At 51.5% G+C, this 22,587-nt stretch overlaps 4 protein-coding genes across 5 annotated transcripts in view; 1 reads left to right on the top strand and 3 right to left on the bottom strand.

The window, feature by feature from the left end:
* Kcp (kielin/chordin-like protein) overlaps positions 1 to 2,919 on the top strand; it is a 34,842-nt gene extending 31,923 nt beyond the window's left edge. The window contains exons 44-48 of the mRNA XM_011241070.3: positions 626 to 684; positions 960 to 1,811; positions 1,901 to 1,990; positions 2,136 to 2,227; positions 2,301 to 2,919. Of these exons, the coding sequence (XP_011239372.1) occupies positions 626 to 684; positions 960 to 1,811; positions 1,901 to 1,990; positions 2,136 to 2,227; positions 2,301 to 2,364 (1,157 nt within the window). The 3' untranslated portion in view covers positions 2,365 to 2,919. The remainder of the gene's footprint in view (positions 1 to 625; positions 685 to 959; positions 1,812 to 1,900; positions 1,991 to 2,135; positions 2,228 to 2,300) is intronic.
* Atp6v1fnb (Atp6v1f neighbor) lies at positions 2,652 to 4,644 on the bottom strand. Its single transcript, NM_001145360.1, has 2 exons — positions 4,131 to 4,644; positions 2,652 to 2,783 (listed from the first exon to the last, which is right to left on the bottom strand). Exons 1-2 carry the CDS (start codon positions 4,552 to 4,554, stop codon positions 2,674 to 2,676), a joined length of 534 nt encoding a protein of 177 aa, NP_001138832.1. The 5' UTR covers positions 4,555 to 4,644; the 3' UTR covers positions 2,652 to 2,673.
* A 927-nt stretch (positions 4,645 to 5,571) lies between these two features.
* Positions 5,572 to 8,298, bottom strand: Atp6v1f (ATPase, H+ transporting, lysosomal V1 subunit F). Its single transcript, NM_025381.2, has 2 exons — positions 8,107 to 8,298; positions 5,572 to 6,014 (listed from the first exon to the last, which is right to left on the bottom strand). Exons 1-2 carry the CDS (start codon positions 8,262 to 8,264, stop codon positions 5,813 to 5,815), a joined length of 360 nt encoding a protein of 119 aa, NP_079657.1. The 5' UTR covers positions 8,265 to 8,298; the 3' UTR covers positions 5,572 to 5,812.
* Positions 8,299 to 14,191: 5,893 nt separating this feature from the next.
* Flnc (filamin C, gamma) overlaps positions 14,192 to 22,587 on the bottom strand; it is a 28,737-nt gene continuing 20,341 nt past the window's right edge. For both annotated transcript variants that reach the window (NM_001081185.2, NM_001311074.2), the window contains 16 exons: positions 22,321 to 22,461; positions 21,910 to 22,038; positions 21,646 to 21,819; positions 20,800 to 20,961; positions 20,517 to 20,720; positions 20,145 to 20,297; positions 19,934 to 20,056; positions 19,547 to 19,789; positions 19,075 to 19,344; positions 18,843 to 18,980; positions 18,523 to 18,638; positions 17,172 to 17,304; positions 16,896 to 17,072; positions 16,495 to 16,713; positions 15,177 to 15,386; positions 14,192 to 15,059 (listed from right to left, as the gene is read on the bottom strand). In NM_001081185.2, coding sequence (NP_001074654.1) covers positions 14,872 to 15,059; positions 15,177 to 15,386; positions 16,495 to 16,713; positions 16,896 to 17,072; positions 17,172 to 17,304; positions 18,523 to 18,638; positions 18,843 to 18,980; positions 19,075 to 19,344; positions 19,547 to 19,789; positions 19,934 to 20,056; positions 20,145 to 20,297; positions 20,517 to 20,720; positions 20,800 to 20,961; positions 21,646 to 21,819; positions 21,910 to 22,038; positions 22,321 to 22,461 — 2,780 coding nt within the window. In that variant the 3' untranslated portion in view covers positions 14,192 to 14,871. The remainder of the gene's footprint in view (positions 15,060 to 15,176; positions 15,387 to 16,494; positions 16,714 to 16,895; positions 17,073 to 17,171; positions 17,305 to 18,522; positions 18,639 to 18,842; positions 18,981 to 19,074; positions 19,345 to 19,546; positions 19,790 to 19,933; positions 20,057 to 20,144; positions 20,298 to 20,516; positions 20,721 to 20,799; positions 20,962 to 21,645; positions 21,820 to 21,909; positions 22,039 to 22,320; positions 22,462 to 22,587) is intronic.

Raw genomic sequence — 22,587 nt, 5'->3', positions numbered from 1 at the left:
TTTGCTGTCAGAAACAAAGAGCTAAGTAGGATTTTCTTTCATGACAGAGAAAGTAGGGCCCGAACAGTGGGGCTCTTCTGCCATCCTGAACCTCCAGACACAGATAAAGTGTGTGTGTGTGTGTGTGGGGGGGTGTCATTACGCCATAGGGTCCCAGCAAATGGCCCTTCTTGTGGTGTTCTTGGGGGAGGAAAAGTGCAGGTTCCTTAGAGAGGTCTCTTCAGGCTAAAAAGTTGGGGTTGGCCGTTGTAGACACAGGTGACTCGTGGCACTGCATACAGCCCGGGTATGCAGCGCGTGGTAAGACAGTGGGAAGGAAGGTTCAGGAATTGTGACAACTGGAAATATAAGCACTACTTGGGCATCCTCATTTGTATTTTTTGTTTTTTTTTGGGGGGGGGCTTTTTGAGACAGGGTTTCTCTGTGTAGTCCTGGCTATCCTGGAACTCACTCTGTAGACCAAGCTGGCTGTAAACTCACAGAGACCCTCCTGCCTCTGCCTCCTGAGGGCTGGGATTAAAGGCATGGGCCACCACTGCTCAGCTTCAAGCATCTTTATCCTAATCTGGGTGTAAGAGGCCAGATGCCAGTAGACATCGGTCATTGTCTGGCTTTTCACCCTCAGGTTGCTTACATTCGACCAACAGCAGTAGCTTCAAGGAGCCAGGAAACTCAGAACTTAAGGTGAAAGGGTCAGAGGGTCATGGACAAGGGCCCTCTGGGGGCAGAAGGGGTGGAGTCTACCTGGGAGAAAGCTCCTGGGTATGGTGGGGCTTTTGGAGGTAAGAGGGGCCAGTGCTGAGACCTTTTAAACAGCATAAAATGGTTAAGTACACTCAGAGATCAGCAAAAGTGGGTGGGTAGAGGTGGTAGTGATATGATATGGAACCCACTTGGGGAAGAGCAGTCGCGGGGCTACCGCACAAACTTTTTGGGCTCAAAATGCTTTTCCTTCCTAGGACCCAGGCAAGATGGAAGAAAGGAGCCAAGCAGAACCAAACATTCAGAGTTCCTTTGGACAGACTCTCAGAAGTACACAGGAGGGAAAGCTGGGCCAGGAAGGCCCAGAGCCCTCTGACCTGGCTTCCCAGGGCTTGTCAGCTCTCCAAGACCTCTCCAAGGGGCTGGGCTCCGGCCTGAGTCAGGAGAGAGCAGCACCTCAGACACTGCTGACTCCTCAAGGTCACCCAGAGGAGACACCACAGGGTCAGCGTGGCCAGTCACCTCAGGGTTATAAAGGAGAGTCAATTCAGGGACAAGACAAAGGAGTTCCTCAGAGTCAAAGTGAAAGGAAGCAGGCTCAACAGGGCCAGGAATTTAAAATCCCTCCATTGCAGGAAGGCAGTAAGTCAGAAGTCTGGGAGGAAGTTCAGAGAGGAGCCACAGTATGGCGCCAGGAAGAGGACAAGCCTCAGGGTCATCCCAGTGACTTCTGCAAGTCCCCAGAAAAACCCATCCCTCAGCATGTGGAAAAGGGGATAGCAGGACCCCAGGGTGGGAGCACCCAGGTGACACAGGCAGCAGCCACCCAGGAAGGGACGTGGGCTCCTCCCACCCCACCACAGCTCCAAGGCCCAGAAGGAGGGATACTTGTCTCTGAGGCGCAGGAGCGCCAGCCAAGGCTCCCCAGTGCTCTCAGGGAGCAGAGAGTCCCTAGGGACCCCAAACCCTCCAAGGACGCGTGGCCTGAGCCCCGGAACAGGGAGGATGCACTGGCCAGCGCAGGGCAGGAGGTTCTGCAGCGACTGCTAGAGCTGAACGGAGCAGCCAGGCAGCGGCGGCGGAGGGACCGAGAGCAGCAGCGGCTCCGGGTGAGTCCCAAGGCCCGGCCTGCCGGTAGTGGTAGTGGTGGGATTGGGAGGGTTGCCTAGGCAGAGCCCGCTGACTGCCACCTCCCCAGGTCCTGGAACGACTCCGCATCCTTGCGAACCACCATCGCCGGGTTTATCCGCTGGGGCTCCTTCCCAGCGTGGCTCAGAAGGCACCACAGGCAAGAGCCTGGGGAGAGGGGGCGTGGCCACCGCGGCTGTGTCCCCGAAGGGATGAGGCTGCTTCTGAGGGACTCAGCGAGAGGGGCGGGTGCAGGGCGGTCCCCTCTTGGCCACACCTACCCACTCAGAGCTCTTGCCACCTAGGAGGACAGAGCAGGACGGCAACGCATCTTGCGGGAACTGCTGGAACAAGTGCATCGAGGCAGGACTTTGCAGCTGCGGGCACTCGGGGCCAGGTAAGAGGCAGGCAGGGAATGGTAGGTGCCCCCTTTGCCCTGACATTTGATTGACAACCCACCGTCTTCCCAGGAACACCCAGAACTTCCAGGAGCTACTGTCCCCTGGCACTGAGGAGCCTACTCTTGGAGAATAGCTTTGACCCTACCCAACCTGCCCCTTCCCTTGCTGGGTCCCCTGGAGATTTGGAGCTGATGATTAAGGAAAAGGCTAAAGGGGTGACGCTACTAGGTGTGAGATAGTTTTAGAAAGGCCCAGAGGGAACCATTAAGGCCAGGGAGAACACACACACACACACACACACACACACACACACACACACACACACAGAGAGAGAGAGTCTCGAACGCATTCTCGAACGCACACGCACGAACAGAGCAATGAGGCTCCACCAGAAATCCTCTTATTTCTTCTTCTGGTTCCTAAGTGACTGCCAGGCCCAAGCTCAGAGGGCCAGATCTCGAGGGTCCAGGAGTGCAAAGGCACCATTCTTACGGAAGAATGACTCAATTCGGCACATCTTGCAGGAGACCAATTCTTGCTTTGTTGGAGGGCCTGGGAAAAGATGTCAGATACTAGAAATGGGTTTGTGAGAAGGAGGTCTCAGAGCACAGGAGTTTCCCACATAGCCCTGAGACTCTACCCATGTTGTACCTGCCCTGCATAAACAAATAAAAAGGACTTCTGAGAAGTGTGGACTACAGGAAAATCCGTTTGGGTGCTGGATAACTGGACTCAGCTGTCTGCCATGATCATCGGGTTCTAAGATGCTCCACTGGGGTCTTTTTTGGGCATCTAGATGATGGACCACTGCACTCTCTCCCCAGGGCCAACAGGTCAGAGAGTGCCTTTCAGCTACGTTTGTCACAGGGACAAACTGTGGAGACATGGGACTTTCCTTCTACCTCCACCTCACTTCTGGGGCTTCCTCTTTCTTCTGTAGGGAAGGCCGGACCCTTACTTTCATCTCAGAGGAAAACGAGGTCCCTGTGTTGCTCCCCCCACCCATCTTTTCTGCACATGCTCAGGCAGTGGGACACACTCCCTAGGACCTCCTGACCCGTAGGCTAGTGAGTGAATGGATACTCCAGAGCCCTCATCAACCCAATGGCACATACAGCCTTGGTATTTTCCCTACACTTTTGGAAAGCCACCAGGGCTCTCCTGCTTTCTGTCCTGGCCGATGACCTACCTTCAGTCTCTCAGGAAAAAAAAAAAAAAAACAAAAACAGGTGCTCGCCTTCCTGCCGATGCCACCTCTACATGCTGGCCCACCTCCCTACTCCCTTCAGGTAAAATTCCATTCTTAGCTCTGACCTAACTCAGGAAGGCCATGCTTCCACACACAGCTGCCTCGGTGGCATCCTGAACCTACTATGGCCACCACGGACCTGTCTTCAAATACCACCTGCCCTGTCCTCTTCTAATCTCACGAGCAACTACAACAGAATCTGTGGGTCACCCTTGCTTGCCCTCCCTGTCTTATTTAAACCGGCAAGAAGCCCCATGGAGTGGTGTCTAAAACATCCTTGATTTCAGTTCTAATCCTAATCACGTCTTGCCAAGATAACACAGATGCCTAATTCACCTGCCCAGGAGCCTCAGTGTCTCAAATCCAGCATCACTCACTTGTTTAAATCCTCACTAGCTTCCCCTCAAATTAGGACAGAACCCTTCCCCATGTCGTTTAGCCCTCAGCCTTAAACGCCTGCGATAGGCCTGTGCTAATGATCCGGCTGAAGCACACGCTTCCCCACCCCCCACCGTTCCTTCATTTCACAGAGCTTCTATTACATCTATCTCCTTGCCCACAATCTGGCCTTTCCCCTGAATGTTCTCTCCAGCACATGGCAGGCGCTCGGTGTTTGTGAGGGGACTCATTTATGGGAGGTCGGGGCTCACCCAGCTGCCAGCCATATGTGAAGTTGGTGGTGATGGGGAACAGGTAACGCGTCTCTGGCAGATCCAGTTTTCGGGTGTTGAGATACTGGTAGCGCCCCTGCAAGTCGTGGGAGATGCCTTCATACAGCAGGGCTTTGGTGTTAGGCGCAACGGGGTACATATCTGACAGAAAAAGAGGCTCTGGGGCAGGGCTGGGGGCTTTAGACGGGGTTGTTTTGGAGGCTGGTGGTGGTGGTGCGACTGAGGCCTGAGGCAACAGGGTGGGCAGTTTTCGGGGCAGACGGGATGCAGCCTTAGCCTTCTGCTTGGCCTTCACCAGAGTCCCATATTTGCGCTGCCATTCGTAGCGCAACATCATCTCTTTGAGATATTCCTCCTTCCAGAAGTTTTGCCGCAGGGTGTCCATGTTGAGCTGCCTCGACATGGTGGCAAAGGAATGAGCAGTATCAGGGTAGCTATTGCTGAGTGGGCATAGCAAGTGGACAGTGGGTGGCTGCCCTGGGATGGTCACTTAGCAACCAAGCCTTGCCTCACACAGGGCCAGTGTGCTGCTTTGAATATTCTTGGCCCAGGGAGTGGCACTATTAGGAGGTGTGGCCTTGTGGGGTAGGTGGTGTGACACTATATGGGTAGGTTTTATGACTTTCCTCCTAGCCACGGAGGAAACAGTCTGCTCCCGGCTTCCTTTGGGTGAAGAGGTAGAACTGTTTCTCCTGTGCCATGGCTGCCTGGATGCTGCCATGCTCCCGCCTTGATGATAATGGACTGAATCTATGAACCAGCCAGACCTAATTAAATGTTATCCTTGTAAGACTTGTCTTGGTCATGGTGTCTCCTCATAGCAATGGAACCCTAACTAAGAAAGCCAGGATTCTGCCTGCCATTGCCCTTGGTAGAGTCCCAGGTTACCTTTTCTGGGGCAGCCTAGAAAGGCTCACTCAACATCTGATTCCCAGACCTGTAGGCCCCAGGCTCTATGTAGAGCAGGGGTTTTCAACCTTCCTAATGCTGTGACTCTTTAATGCACTTCCTCATGGTGTAGTGACCCCCAACCATAACATTATTGTTGTTACTTTATGACTGTAATCTTCCTACTCATTAATTTAAATATCAGTGATCTCTGATGGTCTTGGGGACCCCTGTGGTTTTGGAGAGCCACAGATTGAGAACACTCATCTAGAATGACAATGACAATCCTAGGCAATTGCTTCTGTCCCTTGGGCAGGCCCCTCCCAGCACCGTGAAGACCCTAGGTGAAGCAGCAAAGGTAGAAAGACTGGGCTCAAACTTTGTCCTCCATCGCTGAAGGCAGTCTCTGATCCAGGTGACCAGTCCTTGAATTATTCCCCCCACCAATTATTCTTCACCTTGCTTTTCCATATTTGCAAGTCTAATGTCCCCCAATGCTGCAACCTTCACGTATCCATACCAGTACCCATTTGGAGAGAATAATTCCTTTAATATCAACAACGATACTATTAACAGCACAGGGAGGAGGCAGTGGAGAAACAGTTGGGCTTTCTTTCTCTACCCAGCCTAGACCTGAACAACCGAACCCCAACAGCTTACGAGCCACTCAGTGAAGAGGAAGGGAGGGGCTGGAAACCAAGGCTTGACACTTAAATAGAGCATGGCAAACCAGGAGAGGCCTGGTGATGAGGAGGGCTGAGGGCTGAGCAGCCCTAGCGCAGGTCTTCAGCGGTGAACATGCCCTTGGCCCTGCGCAGGATGGAGTCTTTGGCTGCATCGTAGGGATGCTCCTTGGACGGGATCTCCAGGACAGCTGGAATGGACCTCTGGTGGGCATCCAGGGCGTGCCGAACCATCTCTGCGATGTACTGGTTGATGAGAATGATGCCAATGTCATCCCTGTTTAGAAATTGCCTGTTGGGGGAGAAGAAGAGGAATTGACAGTGGCCGGAGGTATAAGGCCTTCAGCCTTCTCTTTTCTTGGATGAAGCAACTACACATAGGAGCTCAGAACCACACAGCTCAGGGTTGGAGTCCACACATCAGCTCGTGGAGGGAACTGGTAATGAAGACCAGGGTGCAAGTCAGTGTGTTCTTTAAGCTGCCCCTGTGGAGGAGAGGCAGAGGAGAGAGAAATAGGAGCCCCTCTGTGTCTGCATGAAAGTCTAGAAACACAAGAGCCTTATTAACAAAACAAACCACCACCCACCACCACAAAAAAAAAAATGGAGGAGGAGGAGGAAGAGGAAGAAGAGGAGGAGGAGGAAGAGAAGAGAAGAGAAGAGAAGAGAAGAGAAGAGAAGAGAAGAGAAGAAAGAAAAAGACTAAATGGTAGTGGAGTTCAAGGCCAGCTTGGTCTGCAGAGCTAATTCCAGGACAGTCAGGGAGGGCTACACAAACCCTGTCTTGTAAAACAAAACAAAATTTTCTTATTGATAGAGGTTGAAAGGGTGGGGGTGGCAGGGTGATTCCTTACTGTATACCTTTTGCTTTTTAGTAAATTTTTGAGATAGGGTAAATGAGACCACTGGATGCCTCACATCTATACTGATTAGGGCAGGGGGTGGGCCAGGAGGACATCTGCTGTAAGCCAAAGGCAAGATGGAAAGAGGAAACTCAGCAATGAAGGAATCACCATTTCCAGACAGATACTGTCATTCTGGCCTTCCTCGCATGTGATCACCTCCACACACAGACATGCACACCCATTCAGCTAAGTATTTACTCATTAAAAGTCATTCACTGGGCACCTACTTTGTGTCGAGCATGGAGTAGATTTGGCTTGGTGATTTTAGGACCCCTTCCTGTTGGAAACATGGTAAATCCTTGGAAGTAAGATCTGTCCTCCAGTGGCAATGGAGGTCACTTTACTGGTTTGCTAAGAGATCAGTCTCCCAGGTCAGAGCCTGCCACGCTCCAGGCTGTGGGAACTAGTCTCAGCCAGCATCCCTGGACTGGGCTATTTAGGGGAAACAGGTGAGGGCAGTTTATTCCTGAGATTTGGCATAGTAATTCTAGAAAAGGAATGAGGAAAAAAAATAGAGAGTTGGCACCCTCAATTCTAGTCAACAGTGCACTTTCTGGCTTAAAAGGAATGCCTGCACCCAGTTTTAAAAACTACGACCCAGGGTATGATGTGAAGATCTGAAGTACAAAGTCTTTGGGGAAGGCCATACTTCCCAGATGTTTTGCTTATTGTGCGCAAGACAAATGGAAGCCCCATGGCAGACTGCAGGGAGCTGAATAAACAGAGTGGGTAGTAACTTAGAAGACACAGGTAAAGCTGCTTGTTATCCAAGCCCTGTTACTTGAGTTCAATCCTCAAAGCCCATGGAAAGAAAACTGACTCCACAAGTTGTCTTCTGACCTCCATGTGTGCACACCTACCCACGGACACACACAAACGCCGTAATTAAAAAGAAAGAGTTGACCTGGGTTCTGCCTCCTATGGCTAATGTGCCTGTGCCCTAACCAATTGTCCTTTATTTTTCTCACTAGTAACTGGGAATAACCAGTACCTTACAGGACAATTGTAAGCCTCTAAGATAAATGAAGCGTATACACACACACACACACACACACACACACACACACACGCGCCCACTGTCCGGACCTACGCTGGAGGTGGTTAGTTTTCTTAGTCGAAAAGACTAAGGTTCAGAGAATACGCTACAGAGACCCCGGAAGAGGGCTGAACAAGCCGGTCAGCACTGGCAAGAGGCTCCAGGCGTCCAATTACAGCTGGTGCAGACCATAAGCTCCACTCCCCTCCTAAACTGACACACAATCATGTGATGGGGAAAGTTCGTGGACCTGCGGTAGGCCGGACCCCACTGAGCCCCAAAAGGGAACTTAGATGGCGGAGGCCCCTGCTCAGGGTGGACAGACGACTTCCGGGACCATCCCGGTCCCCATCACCACGTGACACCCAGGTTATCAGGCCACCAATTCTCCCCGTGCTTGTAGCAAGCGGAAGGACCCATTTAGGCCTAACAGGCTACCGTACCTGAAAGTGTCTTCGATCTCATTGATGGTGGTATCCTTCTCCACTACCAGGAAATTAGGGTGGCGGTTCTTGTTTAGCTCCCCTATGCCGCCCAACAGGAAACCAGTCACCGTGTCCTCGTCTCCAATCACCGCGATTAGCTTACCTCTGCCCGCCATCCTGTCCGCCGGGCAGAGCGCTTCCCAAACACCTGTGATGCCCCGCCCCCGCAGAGACCCCGCCCTTCAGTCATGCGCAGTTCCCCGCCTCCCGGGCATGCGCATTTAGCAGGAACTCCGCTTAATCTGCGTACTCTTGCGCCATAGAGGCCAGAAACACAAACCACAGAACTACGTCTCCCAGAAGGCTGAGCGTCACAGGCCTCTCTCTGGCATTCTGTCCTTAATTTCTTCTCTCTTGGAAGAAATGCCTTTTGAACCTAGTGTTATTAGAGACCGAGACTTTAGGGGACATACTTTTTTTTTCTTTCTTTTCAGTGTACGTTAGTTTGGTTTTGGCTTTTTTGAGACAGATGGTTACCTATCTCAGGCCGGACTTGAACTTGCAGTGTAGAAGAGGATAGATCCTATTGCTTCTACTTTCCGAATGCTGGTATTATAGGCCTGCGCCATTACACAAAACAGAACAGTGTGTGCTTGATTTGTTTGACTTAAAAAAAAAAAACATCTTTTTGTTGTTACATTTGTGATTTCGGAGGCAGGTGTAGTGTGGCAGTGGAGCAGGCCACAAGTTTGTGAGGTCATAATACACCCTATGAGAGTCACCTTGAGGTTCATCTGGTCAACCCAGTGCTTTTTTTTTTTTAAAGATAGGTCTCAGGGCTGGAAGATGGCTAGGTGGTTAAGAGCACTGACTGCTCTACTAGAGGTCCTGAGGTCAATTCCCAGCAACCACATGGTGGCTCACAACCATCTGAAGACAGTGTCAGTGTACCCACATATATGAAATAAATAAATCTTATAAAAAGATTTATCCAAATATTAGGATTAGGCCAAACTACCTACCCCCTTTTTTTGGTTTTATTTGGTAGTTTGTTTTTTGAAACCTGCTATATGTAGCCTTTTCTGGCCTGGAACTCAGAATGTAGACTAGGTTGGCCTTGAACTTGCAGCCAGTGGTCCTACTGCATCATCCTCCTGAATGCTGGGACTACAGAAATGCACCACTATTTCCTGTCCATTTGTTTGTTTCAACTCTTGCCTCAGTCTGGGATTACAGACATAGGCTACCATAACTGTCCAAGAACAGGTATTTCCTAGCTGGAAGGTCAAGGTCTGAATCGGTATGATGTACACATGCATGCTAACTATGACATGGCTAACAATTACTGAATATATATTAAATTACCAAAGAAATAGGCAAATGAATGATGACACTATGTAGTGCTGTAGAAACCAAGCAAGGCCTCATGTTAGTTCCTAAATTTAGATAATTGCATAGAAACAATCCTAGCACTTAGGAGGTTTGAAGCAAGAAGATTGGCACAAGCTCAAGGCCAGCTTGGGATATTGTCTTAGGAATGAGAGGGGCACCAGCACATGTGAAGAGGCACTGTGACCAGGGCAACTCTTAGAAAGGTTACATTTAATTGAGGCTGGCTTACAGATTCAGAGGTTCAGTCCATTATCATGGCAGGAAGCATGGCAGCTTGCAAGCAGACGTGGTCCTGGAGGAGCTGAGAGTTCTACATCTCAGTCCAAAGGCAGCCAGAACAAGAGTCTTGATCACATGGGCCAGACATGAGCATATATATGAGACTTCAAAGCCCCACCTCCACAGTGACACCCGTCCTCTAATAAGACCACACCTCCTCCAGTAAGGCCACACCTTCTAATAATGCCACTTCCCGTGGGCAAAACATATTCAGACCACCACAACTATATGTTAAGATTGTCCTGATGGCCCAGTGAGTTATGGCACTTACTACACAGCTCATGACCTGAGTGAACTCTCTAGAACCTACACTGTGGAAGGAGAGAGAAGCAAGTTCTGTAAGTTGTCCTCTGATCTCTCTACATTTGTTTTACAAACACACGCAGAGGCACAGCAAATAACTAATTAAATGCAAACAATTGATTTTTTAAATCTATCACCAAAAAAAAAAAATTTACAAAACAAAACAGGCTGCAGTGGCACTCAGGAGGCAGAGGCAGGTGGATCTCTGAGTTTAAAGCTACCTGGTCTACAGAGTTAGTTCCAGCATAGCCAGGGATACATAGAGAGACCTTTTCTCCAAACACATACACACGCACACCACCACCACAACCACCACAACCACCACCAACAACCAAGCAAACAATCAAAATTAAAGAATCTAGATGTTTTCCTGAGGTCTAAAGGGTCCTCATCACCAGGCTCATACGTTAGAGCTATTCTAGAACCACGTGTGTGCAGAGTCACTGCCAAAGGAGGGAATCAAACAGAAGTGCCGGCTGGAGTGCAGGGCTGATGGTAGGGAAAGTGGACTACATGGAGGTGAGAGATTCTTAGAGCCAGAGTTTTGAGATTGGATGTGTTTGAGCAGCAAGCAAAGAGACCTGTCTTCTAGCCGGGGTACCTGTTGGAATAAGAGTAACAATTCTGCCCATCTTTAATCCCAGCACTCGGAAGGCAAAGGCAAGGGCATCTCTGTGAGTTCAAGGCTAGCCTGCTCTATCAAGCTAGTTCCAGGATAGCCAGGGCTACACAGAGAAATCCTGTCTTGAAAAAAAACCAAAACAAAACAAGAAGTAACATTCCTGAGGGTATAAATTCTGAAATGAGTAGGTTGGAGGGGAAAGGGCCATTGTTTTTCCAACAAAGACAGACAGACAGACAGTCAGTGATGGGGGGAGGAGAACCTTGGGTATGGCATGTTTGACATATCCACATGGTCTAGTCTGGCGGTTGTGTGTATGTCTGGCAGTCAATTTGGATTGTGAACTTGATTGAACTGAAAAGAAACTCTGGTCCTAGGAGACTCATGAGACATACCTCTGGTCTTCCAACAAACAGAGTGTGGTTGGTCCCATCACGTAGGATGGGGCCCAAGACTGAGTTAAAAGGCTAAATATGTCCAATGTGATCTGAGTGTCTTCTGAGCTACCCAGATGTGTTTTCTGTGTCCTGACCCTCCCAGCTTCCTGTAAGCAGCCTTGAGCTCCCACCAACCTAATCAAAGCTTCTTTACTGTATCTTTCCACCATGATAGACTGTAACCTCAAACTGTGAGCCAGAAGAAACCCTTCATTGCCATTAGGTTCTTTCTGTCAGGTATTTCGTCACCAATGTGGCCTGGTTGGCCAGGGATTTGGGGTACACTTGGGTCTCACTCTCCGCTTTACTGTTTCAAGGTTTCATTTTAGACTTAGCACTAAGTTCTCAGGGCTGGGCCACAGGACTTTTAAAGGATTGAGAAGAGGCCCACAGTTGCTCAGCACCCACTGCTCTGCCATGGCTGGGTGAGAGCGGCTGAGCCCACTAACTATAAGTACTTCAAGCCACAAGAAAGGGCAGCAAACCAGCTCCATCAAGGAGAGTAGGACAAGTATAAAGCTGTGGGTAGGAGCATTAGCTCCAGCACCTGGTATAGATGCCCTCAAAGATCACAAGTGGTCAGATGCTTAAGAGAACAAATCCACCTCTAATGGGCTGGGTGAGCTTTTAGGAGCTGAAGTGTGCCAAACACATCTCTGCTCTTCATTCAACCACCGTTTGTCACATAGGACCATGATGAGGAAGGAGCTAGGGACGAAGGATTGATAGAACATGAGTTCTGCCCTCAGGAACGCCCTGCATGGATGAGGGGAGAGTGAGAAATCCCAGTGGGAAGAGCAGAGATGCCATAAAGAGAGGTTCCAGAGGGACCTTGAAAGATCGAGGAAAGGAAAGTACTTCCTGTCACCGACAGTGTGACAGGAGCAGGAGACACAGTTCTATACTTTCTCTTATCTGTAGCAGTCTGAGAGATTCTTTTTCTGAGACCTCTCTTAGGTAAAGCTGAGACTTTTTTTTTTCAAGACAGGGTTTCTCTGTATAGCCCTAGCTGTCCTGGAACTTACTCTGTAGACTAGGCTGGCCTTGAACTTAGAGATCCACCTCCCAAGTGCTGGGATTAGAGGTATGTGCCACCACTGCCTGGCAAGAATTTCAGGAGGGGCCAGAACAAAGCTGGGTTCCGATTTACTAGAGATGAATATAGGTTTAGCAAGGTGGTTGGTTCCCGGAGAGGGGCTTGGGGGAATGAATTGGACACACTCAAGCACGGGTGTGGGCTTCTCAAGAGAGAATGACGTATCTCAAGCATTGCCATAGCATTATTTTGGGGACTTCTGTAGTCACATCTCAGAGGGTTACTAAGGAGCTTAAATGAAGTCATAGGGTGGTTCCCCATGTGCCCTGGAAAGACTCTACAGCTGATAAGTAAAATCCTAACTCTCAGGGGGGTGCTGATGACATCACCTTGTTTTTATTGTCAACAATGGTTTAGTCTTCACTACTATTTTAACATTTTTGTTTGCTATCTCTACATAAAAGGAGTACTGTCTCTATGTTGGCAATCCTCACAGAAAATGTTAGTTCTGCTGGAATCCTTGGCTCTCAGACTTCAGCCAGACTCTAAGGGTAAGGATGCTCCCCCTTTCTCTCCTGTGTCCCATGAGTCTTTCTATCCTGTCTCATTCTTGGGACAGGAAGGGAAAGAGGAAACCTGAAGAGAGCACGAGGAAGCAGGCAGGGACTGAATGAAGTTTGAGGACTGGGGTCACGTTGTCTCGGGTCTCATTGGTACCACTCTGCAGTGCCGGGGGCATGGGTTTATAGTTATGGGGTCCATCTCGTGAAGGGAGTTTTGCACTTGCTTTGCGACTTGTTCACAGATCATTCACACCTGTATTAGAGCTCTCGAGGGTGAGGGGGGCTTAGACTGACTGTGGAGGCCATGCATACCTGGCCACAGATCAGTGTGATAACCACAGGCAGAAGTGTGCCCCAGGGAAGTGTGGGAGTTGGTGGTCGAAACTCAGGAAAAGTCAGAGGGGTTCGGGAAACTTTCCGAGTGGCCAGAAAGGGGAGCATAGGAGGGCAAAGGTGTTCCAAGCAGAGGCCAGAACTGCAGCCTAGGTACCCAGAAAACCACAGAGGGTGTTGAGACAGAGAGTGTAAATGGGAATTGGGTACATTGGTCAATCACATGTGAGGAAATAGGTATCTGAATCCAGGGGAGTATGGGGAAAACCATCCCTGCAAGGGGACTGGAGCCACAAGGGGCCTGGCTCTAAACCAGAGGGACACGAGGCCATTAATGGGACCCTTTCTAGCTGCATGGAACATGGAGGGCAGGTCAGAGCCAAGAGATTTTACTTATCAGCTGTAGAGTTCAGAAGCTGCTATGAAGTCCAGAGAGCTGAGCTAGGCCAAGATTTGGAATGAGGGGGTAGTTGGCCCAGGTCTGTTAGAGGGTCTGGATCGCAGTGTGTGTGTGTGTGTGTGTGTGTGTGTGTGTGTGTGTGTGTGTGTGTGTGTGTGTGTGTGTGTTTTGAGAAAGAGTCTCTCTACATAGAGTCTCTCTGGCTGTTCTAGAACTCATTATGTACACAAAGTTGGTGTCAAACTCAGAAAGCTCATCACCACCCGGCCTTGTGGTCACAGTTCCAAGAACCTAATAGAAGAATATCCTTCAGGCTGGGCTGGAGGTAAGTGGCCTTCCAGCCACCCTTAACAGTGTCTGCTTCTGTTTGCCGTCTAGCTTTCTAGCTAGTAGAAGACTACTACTTCCTTGGGTCCTCTGTTAGCCAATGTCCCAGAACTCCTGTCTTCCCCAGTCCCTTGCCCTCAGCCCTGGGTCACATCATCTCATCTCTGTGTGGTTCTCTACTCTGGGTCAGGAGGCAACAATGGAGACACACACACACACACACACACACACACACACAAAACATTCTGTCTTTCTGTCTCTGTCTGTCTGTCTCTCTCTCTCACACACAAACACACTCCATTCTCTCTGTCTCTCTGTCTCTCTGTCTCTCTCTCTCTCTCTCTCTCACACACACACACACACACACACACACACACACACACACACACACATACGCACACAGAGAAGAGCTAAGCCTTCGCACCAGCTATTGCTTTATTTGGTGTTTTCCACATGTGCAAAAGTTCCCCAGACAGCTGGGACCCACAATGTGTAAAAAAGACCCCCAAGTGGGGCAGAGCTGTGTAACCATAAAAAAAAAAATAGTAAGAGAAATCAGTTCCCTGGGAGGCCTGGCGAGGGCAGAGCACATCACTCGGGGCCAGTCCACACATCACATGCTGCTTGCTCTGGGTCTGCCGTCTTCCATTGCTCTTTCTTTTCCAAGCCCTTCACTCTAGGGCTGTGGCTACCAGACGGGCCTGACAGAGTCCTTAGGCACGGCGGTTTGTGAGGGTGACTTCTCTCTCACACAGATCCTCCAACTCAGTGCTTGCCCACTGGCATCAGCCCCACTATGACCCCCAAGGCTTCCCCCAACCCCTGTTTAACCCCTTATTTCACAGTCTCTGCCCGGAGCCTCACCCCAGTCTGCCCTTGGGCCACATTTGAGGGACACTGATCTGAGACAGATAAAGGCCCCCCACCCCTCAAGTGACACGGGGGGGGGGGGGTTGTACCACTCACATCACACCTAAGGCAGGTGTTTTAGTGTCTGATTCTGTGAGTGTGCAGAGGGGTGTGGCACATCTGTGTGGGTATGAGTTTGGCAGGAAGTGGGGGCCTGGTCTGGGGGGCAATACTTCTGAGATTCAGGGCACATTGACCTTGAAGGGGCTCCCAGGGACACTTTCATCACCCCACTTGACAATGAGGATGTAGTCTCCCTTCTCCTTGACAGTGTAGGTGACGTTGTAGACCCGGTTTCCCATGTGCTTCACATATACCTCTTCGCAGGGGGTCTTGGGCCCATGCACGCCCACCATCATCATGTTGGTGCCTGGAGAGAGGCAGAGAGGAGTGACTCACCAGGCCACAAGCAGCCCATGTCCCATCCCTGGACAGCTTCCTTCCCGTCCCCCTCCTCCCCAAGACAAGCCTCTCGGATGGAACATGCCTGCTTTGCTGCAGTCCACGGTGAATGAGTTCTTCTGACCCACAAAGGCCTGGGACAGACCAGGGCCCCTTGTTACCACCTTGCTGGCATCCGAGGAGAACTTGGGGATGGAACTGTAACTGGCACCGCGGCTCGAGGAGGACTTGGTCACCGTCTCCACCAGAACTGTGGATGTTTCGTGAAGGCTGTGGCCTCCAGACAACCGGGGACCTGAAGGGCAGAGTAGGCAGTCACGGGACTAGTCAAAAGGACTCCCTACCCTTTTCTAGGACACTGACGGCTCTCTGAGATGGGCATTGGATAGCGTTGTGTGCGTTAGGCTCCTGCCTGTCCTCAGCAACAGCTTTTGAAGAATACGACCTGTTCCACAGAGGCAGCATCTGACCAGCTCCAATCCCTGCTTACCCCTGGGTCACAGCCACTTCTGACCCTGCCCCTCACCCTTCTAGGCTTCCTCTGAGGAGTCAAGTGAACTGAAAGGGCGAAAGTATGACTTTAAACTGGAACAAAATGGGAATATAGCTCAGTGGTAGAGCACTTCCCTGGCATGAATGAGGCACTGGGTTCAAACCCCAGCACTGAAAAAAAAAAAAAAGGATTTGTTTTTCTTTTTTTGGTTTTCAAGACAGGGTTTCTCTGCATAGTCCAGGCTGTCCTGGAATTCACTCTGTGTAGCAGGCTGTCCTCAGACTCACAGATCTGCCTGCCTCTGCCTCCCCAGTGCTGAGATAAAAGGAGTGCACCTGGAAAGACTTGTATTTTTATTTTATTTTATTTTATTTTATTTTATTTTATTTTTTTAAGATTTATTTATTTATTATATGTAAGTACACTGTAGCTGTCTTCAGACACTCCAGAAGAGGGAGTCAGATCTCGTTACGGATGGTTGTGAGCCACCATGTGGTTGCTGGGATTTGAACTCCTGACCTTCGGAAGAGCAGTCGGGTGCTCTTACCCGCTGAGCCATCTCACCAGCCCCCTTTATTTTATTTTTATTTGGCTTTTTGAGACAGGGTTTCTCTGTATAGCCCTGGCTGTCCTGGAACTCATTTTGTAGACCAGGCTGGCCTCGAACTCAGAAATCCACCTGCCTCTGCCTCCCAAGTGCTGGGACTAAAGGCGTGCACCACTTCCGCCCGGCAAGACTTGTATTTTTAAAGATGCACTGCTCTACAGAATGGAATGCTGCCTAGCCATGCCCACCTCCATCATAGTAACCGTCCATAACTGAAAGCAGACTACAATCAAATGTGCATAGCCACCAGAACCAGCCATGCTGGGCTGGGCTACGTGAACCTTCTCCAGCCAGGGTACTCACCTGTGACCTTTGCTTTGAAGGGACTGCCCACAATGTGCTGAGGGCCACCATACTTGATAGCAATGAGGTAGTTACCAGGAGCCATGGGAGTGTAAGTGACTACATGGCCCTCGGGACATTCCCGACAGTCCAGCTGCACCTTGGAAGGCCCATCAATGGTGACAGACAAAGCCCCTGAGCCTGCATTCTGGGTGTTCACAATAAACTCTGATGATACGCCTGGAAGACAGAGGGAGCAAGATGAAGGTAAGGAAGAATGCAGCCCAGAGCCGGGCTCTGGATTCCTTGGGGCCTTGGATCCCTTGGGCAGCACTTAAGGTCAGTACCAACAAGTGCCTGACCTACCAAGGCATGTCTGATCCCCCAAATCTAACCCTGCTCCCCTCAATTCAGACACTCACCCGTAGTGCCTCCTTCAAGCCCAGGCCCATAAGCTGACACCAAGCCTGGGTCCCCAGCCTGGCTCTGCTCCCCAACACGGATCTTGAAGGGACTTCCAGGGATGTGGGCGCCGTTGAACTTGACATCAATTGAGTGGACACCGTTCTCATGGGGGATGAAGCGGATGGTATGCTTATCTGTGAAGCAGAAGGTTGGTGAGTGGGCCTCCATGCTTCTTCACCCCTTTGCCAGAGATCCCAGCCCGGCAGGAGATGGCAGGGGCGGGGCCAGCTCACCACTGTCCAGTTCAGAGACATAGCACTCCTCCACAGCTCCTGAGGGTGTGTGTACCCGGGCATCAATCACACCACGTGCCCCATTAAGCTGCACCGCGAAAGATGCTGGCTGGTTCACTTTAAGCCCTGTCTCCTGCAAAGACCACAGAGCAGACTCAGAGTCATGGGAAGCTGGGGATGGACCAGTCCTCTCTCAGCTCAGTGCTGTTTTTACTGTACGGCCAGCTCAGTGCTCGCACCTCTCCAGCCTGGTCACTGCCAGCCAGCCCAGATTGCAGGGAAGGACTGAGATGCAAAGGCTGACCTGCCACTCTGCATCCACCTGTAGGCACCATCCTAGCCATGCTGGGTACCACAGCTGAGGAAGCAGAGGCCAGATGCTGAGTCATGCAGGCCTAGTAGCAGAGCTGGACAGTGCTGCAGGCCCCTAAGAGAGAGCTTGGATGTGGCAGGCTGAGTGTAGATTGCCCCTAGAAGGAGGTGACCAATGGGAGCACTGGAGAGAGCACAAGAAGGGCTTGGGGGTATGCGGATGGTAGCCTGGGCTAAAGCGGCGAGGCTCACTGTTGGCCGATAGGACTGCACTGAGGGTCAGCTGAAAGAATGTGGGGTGGGGCTAGAGAGATGGCTCAGTGGTTAGGAGCACTGATTGTTCTTCCAAAGGTCCTGAGTTCAATTCCCAGCAACCACATGGTGGCTCACAACCATCTGTAATGGGATCTGATGCCCTCTTCTGAAAATAGTGACAGCATGTGTGTGTGTGTATGTGTGTGTGTGTAAACAAAGTTAAACAAAACAACAACAAAAAAAGAATGTGTGTGTGTGTGGGGGGAGGGTCCCGTCCTTTCATAACAGCTCTTTGACAGAGTTTCCCATTTGCTAGCGTGGCCTGCTGAAAGCCAGCATGGTATACATTCCCATATGGTAGAAGGAAAGGAGATCTTTCTAGATGTCACACCAGGAAAAAGAAGAGCTGGTTGCAGTGGTAGGAGAGGTGTAGCCCAGTCTACATGTGCTTGCTCAGGAGTCCTCTGCAAACTGGCCTCTGTTTATTTTGTATTAATTATACGTGCTTATTCTCATGATGTGCTTAGTTATAAACATTCAGAGGAAAGTGGAACAAACGCAGTGACAAGACATGCCAGCTCTCAGGAAGGACAGGGAGACAGTGCTTCTAAAGAGCCCAAACAAGGCATGGAGCAGACACGCTCCTTGCAAGGGCCCTGACCCATGCTGCACACAGTGGGAGAAGAGACTGCAGCCAGCTCGTCCACCAAGCTCAGTCACTGGCCATGTGGGCCTGCCCTCCTAGGCTCCTGCCTGTCTCTCGGGTCCCACCCCTGGCACAGACCTGGAGGCTGGTAACAGTGAGGCGGCGAGCGTCGTCTGAGAGGGAGGCCACGGGCACCACGAACGGGCTGTCTGGGATGTGCTCATCATTGAACTTGATGGAGACCTCGTAGTCACCTGAGGAAGGAGGCTGGTCAGCACACTTTCCAGGAGAAGAGCAGAAGGGGCAAACTTTCCCCAGCCCAGCCTTGTTCCAGGGCTCAGTTCTGAGTGGGTGAAGGAACTTGGGGTGCAAAGGGAGTAGTGACTGGTAGGGGGAGTCATACAGCCCATTGGTCAGCAAGTAGAGACCCTGTCCCCAGCCCAAGTGTGAACATTTACCTGGCTCCTGGACAACATAGGAGACGCCACAAGAACCATCTTTGCGGTCCTCAAATGCAATCTCTGCCTTGCTGGGACCTTCCACAGCGATGGACAATCCCCCAGCACCAGCTTCTCGGGTCCAGATGCTAAACTCAGCTGGATGGCAATAGGGTAGGGGTGGCCACTTAGTGTTGTTACCCCTCACGTCGGCTGCCCTGGCTCTGAGCTCCCCCTGGCTTCAGCCCCTTACCTGGCACACCAGCTACACCTCGCTCCAGCCCTGTGCCTCCAGCTCGCACCTTGTGGGCACCACCTTCACCTAGCGGACCCACAGTGAACTGAAAAGGGCTTCCGGGCACGTGTTGGCCGCGGTACTTGACAGTGACTGTGTGGGGACCCATCTCCTGGGGCACGAATCGCACACTGTATGCGCTGTCTTCTCCCTCAACGATCTCTGCGGCTTCTGTCTTGCCAGACGGACTTGTCACCTGGGCTGTCATGTCCTGAGAGCTGGCCTCACCTGAAGGGTTGGGGTGATGTCAGACCAAGAGGCTGTATCCAGTCTCCATGAACCCCTCCCTCCTCGGTGAACCCCCTTCTCTGCTCAGGCCTGACTGGCCATCTGGGCCAAGGTGGTCAGGGATGAGGCCATTTTGACTCACAGAACAGGTGGCCCCCCAGCCTCCCTGTGAGGACCCCAGTTCCCAGTATTCTCTGCTCACCTTCCTGCTGCCGGGTGATGCTGCCGAAGGAGCCCAGGCGTTCCCGGCCTAGAAAATCGCCGAAAACAGCAGGGAAAGGGTCTCCGCCGACCTGGGTGGACTCCTCCACTCGGACTTCACGCTTGGTCTCCCCACCCCGAGTCTTGCTGATCTCTGTCCGCTCTGTGCGGGTGTACGTATGACTGCTCCGCGTGAAGGTGCGAGTCAGGCGCTCCTGGGCAGACACCATCTGAAACCAGTTTCCTACAGAAAGCCCAGAGGGAGGTGGCAGGAGGTGAGGAGAGAGGCAGGCAGGACAGAGGCCTCAGGGCAGGCTCAAGGCTAAAAAGGGCATCCCATGGCCGACCCTGCTCCGCCCTGGCTCTCCTCTGCCTTTGCAGTGCCTACCTGGGATCTTGAGGTTGAGGTCACAGGTGCTACCAATGGTGGCAATGGAGGGTGCCTGTCTGCGCCGAGTGATGCTTTCCTTCATGCGTCCCTCGCCAGTCACCTTCACGGTGAAGGGGCTTCCTGTAAGTGAGAAAGGAGAAGATCATGTTCACAGGTCACCTGCCTGGTCGCCAGATTGTCCCCACTGGGTCCCCGCCCAGAGCCTTACCAGGTACGTGCTTGTCAGCAAACTTAATATTGATGATGTAGGTGCCGGGTTCAGTCGGGCAGTAGGTGACTTTGCAGGTACCGTCTTCCATATCCTCACAGTTAATGTCCACCTTGCTAGGGCCTTCGATGCTCAGCCCCAGGCCTCCATAACCTAAGGGCCAGGGAATGGGGACAGCTGAGCTTCCTCTTAGCTATGGCATAGCTGACTGACTGGGGACATTCACTTTCTCCCGGTGGGCTCCAGACTGAATCCCAACAGGTCCAGGAAGCCCAGGGGAGGAGGAGGTGGCCAGAGGGAGGCCACAGGCAGGAAACAGGGACAAGAATCTGGAGTGCTAACTAGATGGGGGATTCTGGGATGAGAAAGTACCTGCATTGCGAGTGTCCACAATGAACTCTGCCACTTGGAAGGTTTGTCCCTCGGAAAGGCCTTTGCCCCAGACTCGAACTTTGCTGGCATCCCCGATCTCCGAAGGCCCCACCAAAATCTTAAAGGGGCTGTTGGTGACGTGCTTGCCACTCTTGCGCACGCTCACCACGTGCTCACCGACCTCCTTGGGGGTAAAGGAGATCCCTGTGGAGAGGGGACAGTAAGCAGAACAATCCCCCCAGGCCTCTCCCACCCAGGTACCCTCAGGAGTCCCTGTGCTCACCAATGTGCCTGTTGGGCAGGCGCTTCAGCAGGCATGGCTCTTCATTGCCTGAAGGAGCACGGATGCTGGCTGTCAGCTGGCTGAGGTCACCCTCCGTGATCTTCAGTGACACATCGGTGGAGGTGCCCACATTAAGCTGTGATGTTCTCATTGAGTCGTCACCTGGGACAGGTGACAGTTGGGACAGATCAGACTGTTGGCTCCAGACAGACTCTAGCACCCCTGGTCTGCACTCACCTTAACTACTAACAGCCTCAGAAGGACCCAGCATCTCTGTTCACCGAGCCTGTCTCAGTCCTGGGAATGCTAAGTCTCTCCTTGAACCTTTATGTATTTAATCCTGACTCACATAGAGTGACAGAACAAGACACCAGATGCTTGCTCTCTCTCTCTCTCTCTCTCTCTCTCTCTCTCTCTAGCTCTGATCACAGTGCTAACCTGTCTCTGGGTTTTCTCAAGGTATCAAAAACAGTGTTAATAACCCTACCTTTTAAAGAGTAACTTGAAAGCTGAAATATTTTTCTTTCTTTCTCTTCTTTCTTTTTTTCCTTCTTTCTTTTTCTTTTTCTTTTTCTTTTTCTTTTTCTTTCTTTCTTTCTTTTTTTTTTTTGGTATTTTGAGACATGGTCTCTCTATGTAGGCTTGGCTGGCCTTGAGCTGACATAGATGATCATGTCTTTAAAGCACAGGATGGCAGGATGCTCCTTGCCTGCTCTGGAGAACAACATCCTCACATTTATCTCAAGATGTTCTCCTCCTGCCTAGCAGTCTCTTGTCCAGACGTCCTGGGTGAACTGACTCGAGCATGGGTGTGGCAGGCTGCCCGTGCCTGAATGTCTGCCTCACCTGTGATCTTGGCCGTGAAGGGGCTCCCTGGGATGTGCTTGTCGTCAAAGCGCACGATGATGCTGTAGTCTCCGGGTGCTGTGGGCAGGTAGGACACTGTACAGGTGCCATCCTTGTTGTCCTTGCAGGTGATCTCCGCCTTGGATGGGCCCTCCACAGCCAGTGACAGCCCCCCTGTGAGCGAAAGGGGGCTGAGGTCAGAGGGTCTATCCTTGTGCCGCCAACCTGGCAAGCCCCTTCACCTCTATTGGCAGCTCTCCTTACCTTCCCCAGCATCCTTGGTGACAATTGTGAAGGTGGCAGGCTTGTTGACCATGCCATGGCTCAGGCCTGGCCCGTAGGCACTGACATGGCGGCTGTTGATGGCATCCACATAGAACTGCAGAGGGCTCCCTGGGGAGTGACAGGTGGAACTGGATCAGCATAGGGACAGGGGCTTCCTGCACCCATGTTGGCCCCCAGCATCTTCAACAGCCTTGGATATTGAGCCCTGTGTCTCTGCCACATGGACTTGGCTCTTAGAAGCCCATTACCACCAGGACACACACTTCCCCAGGACCTCCCATGGTGCCTGTACATGGCAGGTTCTTACATAAGTATTTAAAGGAGGATGGCAGACCAACATGGGGTCAGCTCTGCTCCTCTTGCTGTGGTCTCACCCTGCCCCCGACTCACCAGGGATATGGTTGCCGTCGTACTTGATCCCCATCTGGTGCAGGCCCTTCTCTGTCGGTGCGTATCTCACTGTGATGGTTCCATCCTTGTTGTCAGTGATGTTGGGGCGCGCTGTTTTTCCAGAAGGCATCCGGACTTCCCCTGGAAGGCAGACACACTTACATGTGGGACGCTGGTTTCCCCCACCACACATCCCTGCTGTCCTGGGGCCTGTTCTCAAGGGCCTCTGCTTTCCCCAGAGGCCAGACACTGGGAAGCAGCCTGTTC

Source organism: Mus musculus, chromosome 6 (assembly GCF_000001635.26).
Source record: "Mus musculus strain C57BL/6J chromosome 6, GRCm38.p6 C57BL/6J".
Lineage (NCBI taxonomy): Eukaryota > Metazoa > Chordata > Mammalia > Rodentia > Muridae > Mus > Mus musculus.
This window is presented reverse-complemented; position numbering and strand designations above follow the sequence as displayed.

Coding starts and splice junctions, on each gene's coding strand:
- Atp6v1f (NM_025381.2), bottom strand. CDS start 8,264: ATGGCGGGCAGAGGTAAGCTAATCGCGGTGATTGGAGACGAGGACACG. Junction 6,015..8,106: donor GAGATCGAAGACACTTTCAG/GTACGGTAGCCT, acceptor CTCCCCCAACAG/GCAATTTCTAAACAGGGATG.
- Atp6v1fnb (NM_001145360.1), bottom strand. CDS start 4,554: ATGTCGAGGCAGCTCAACATGGACACCCTGCGGCAAAACTTCTGGAAG. Junction 2,784..4,130: donor CACATATGGCTGGCAGCTGG/GTGAGCCCCGAC, acceptor ATCTTTTCCCAG/GCCCTCCAACAAAGCAAGAA.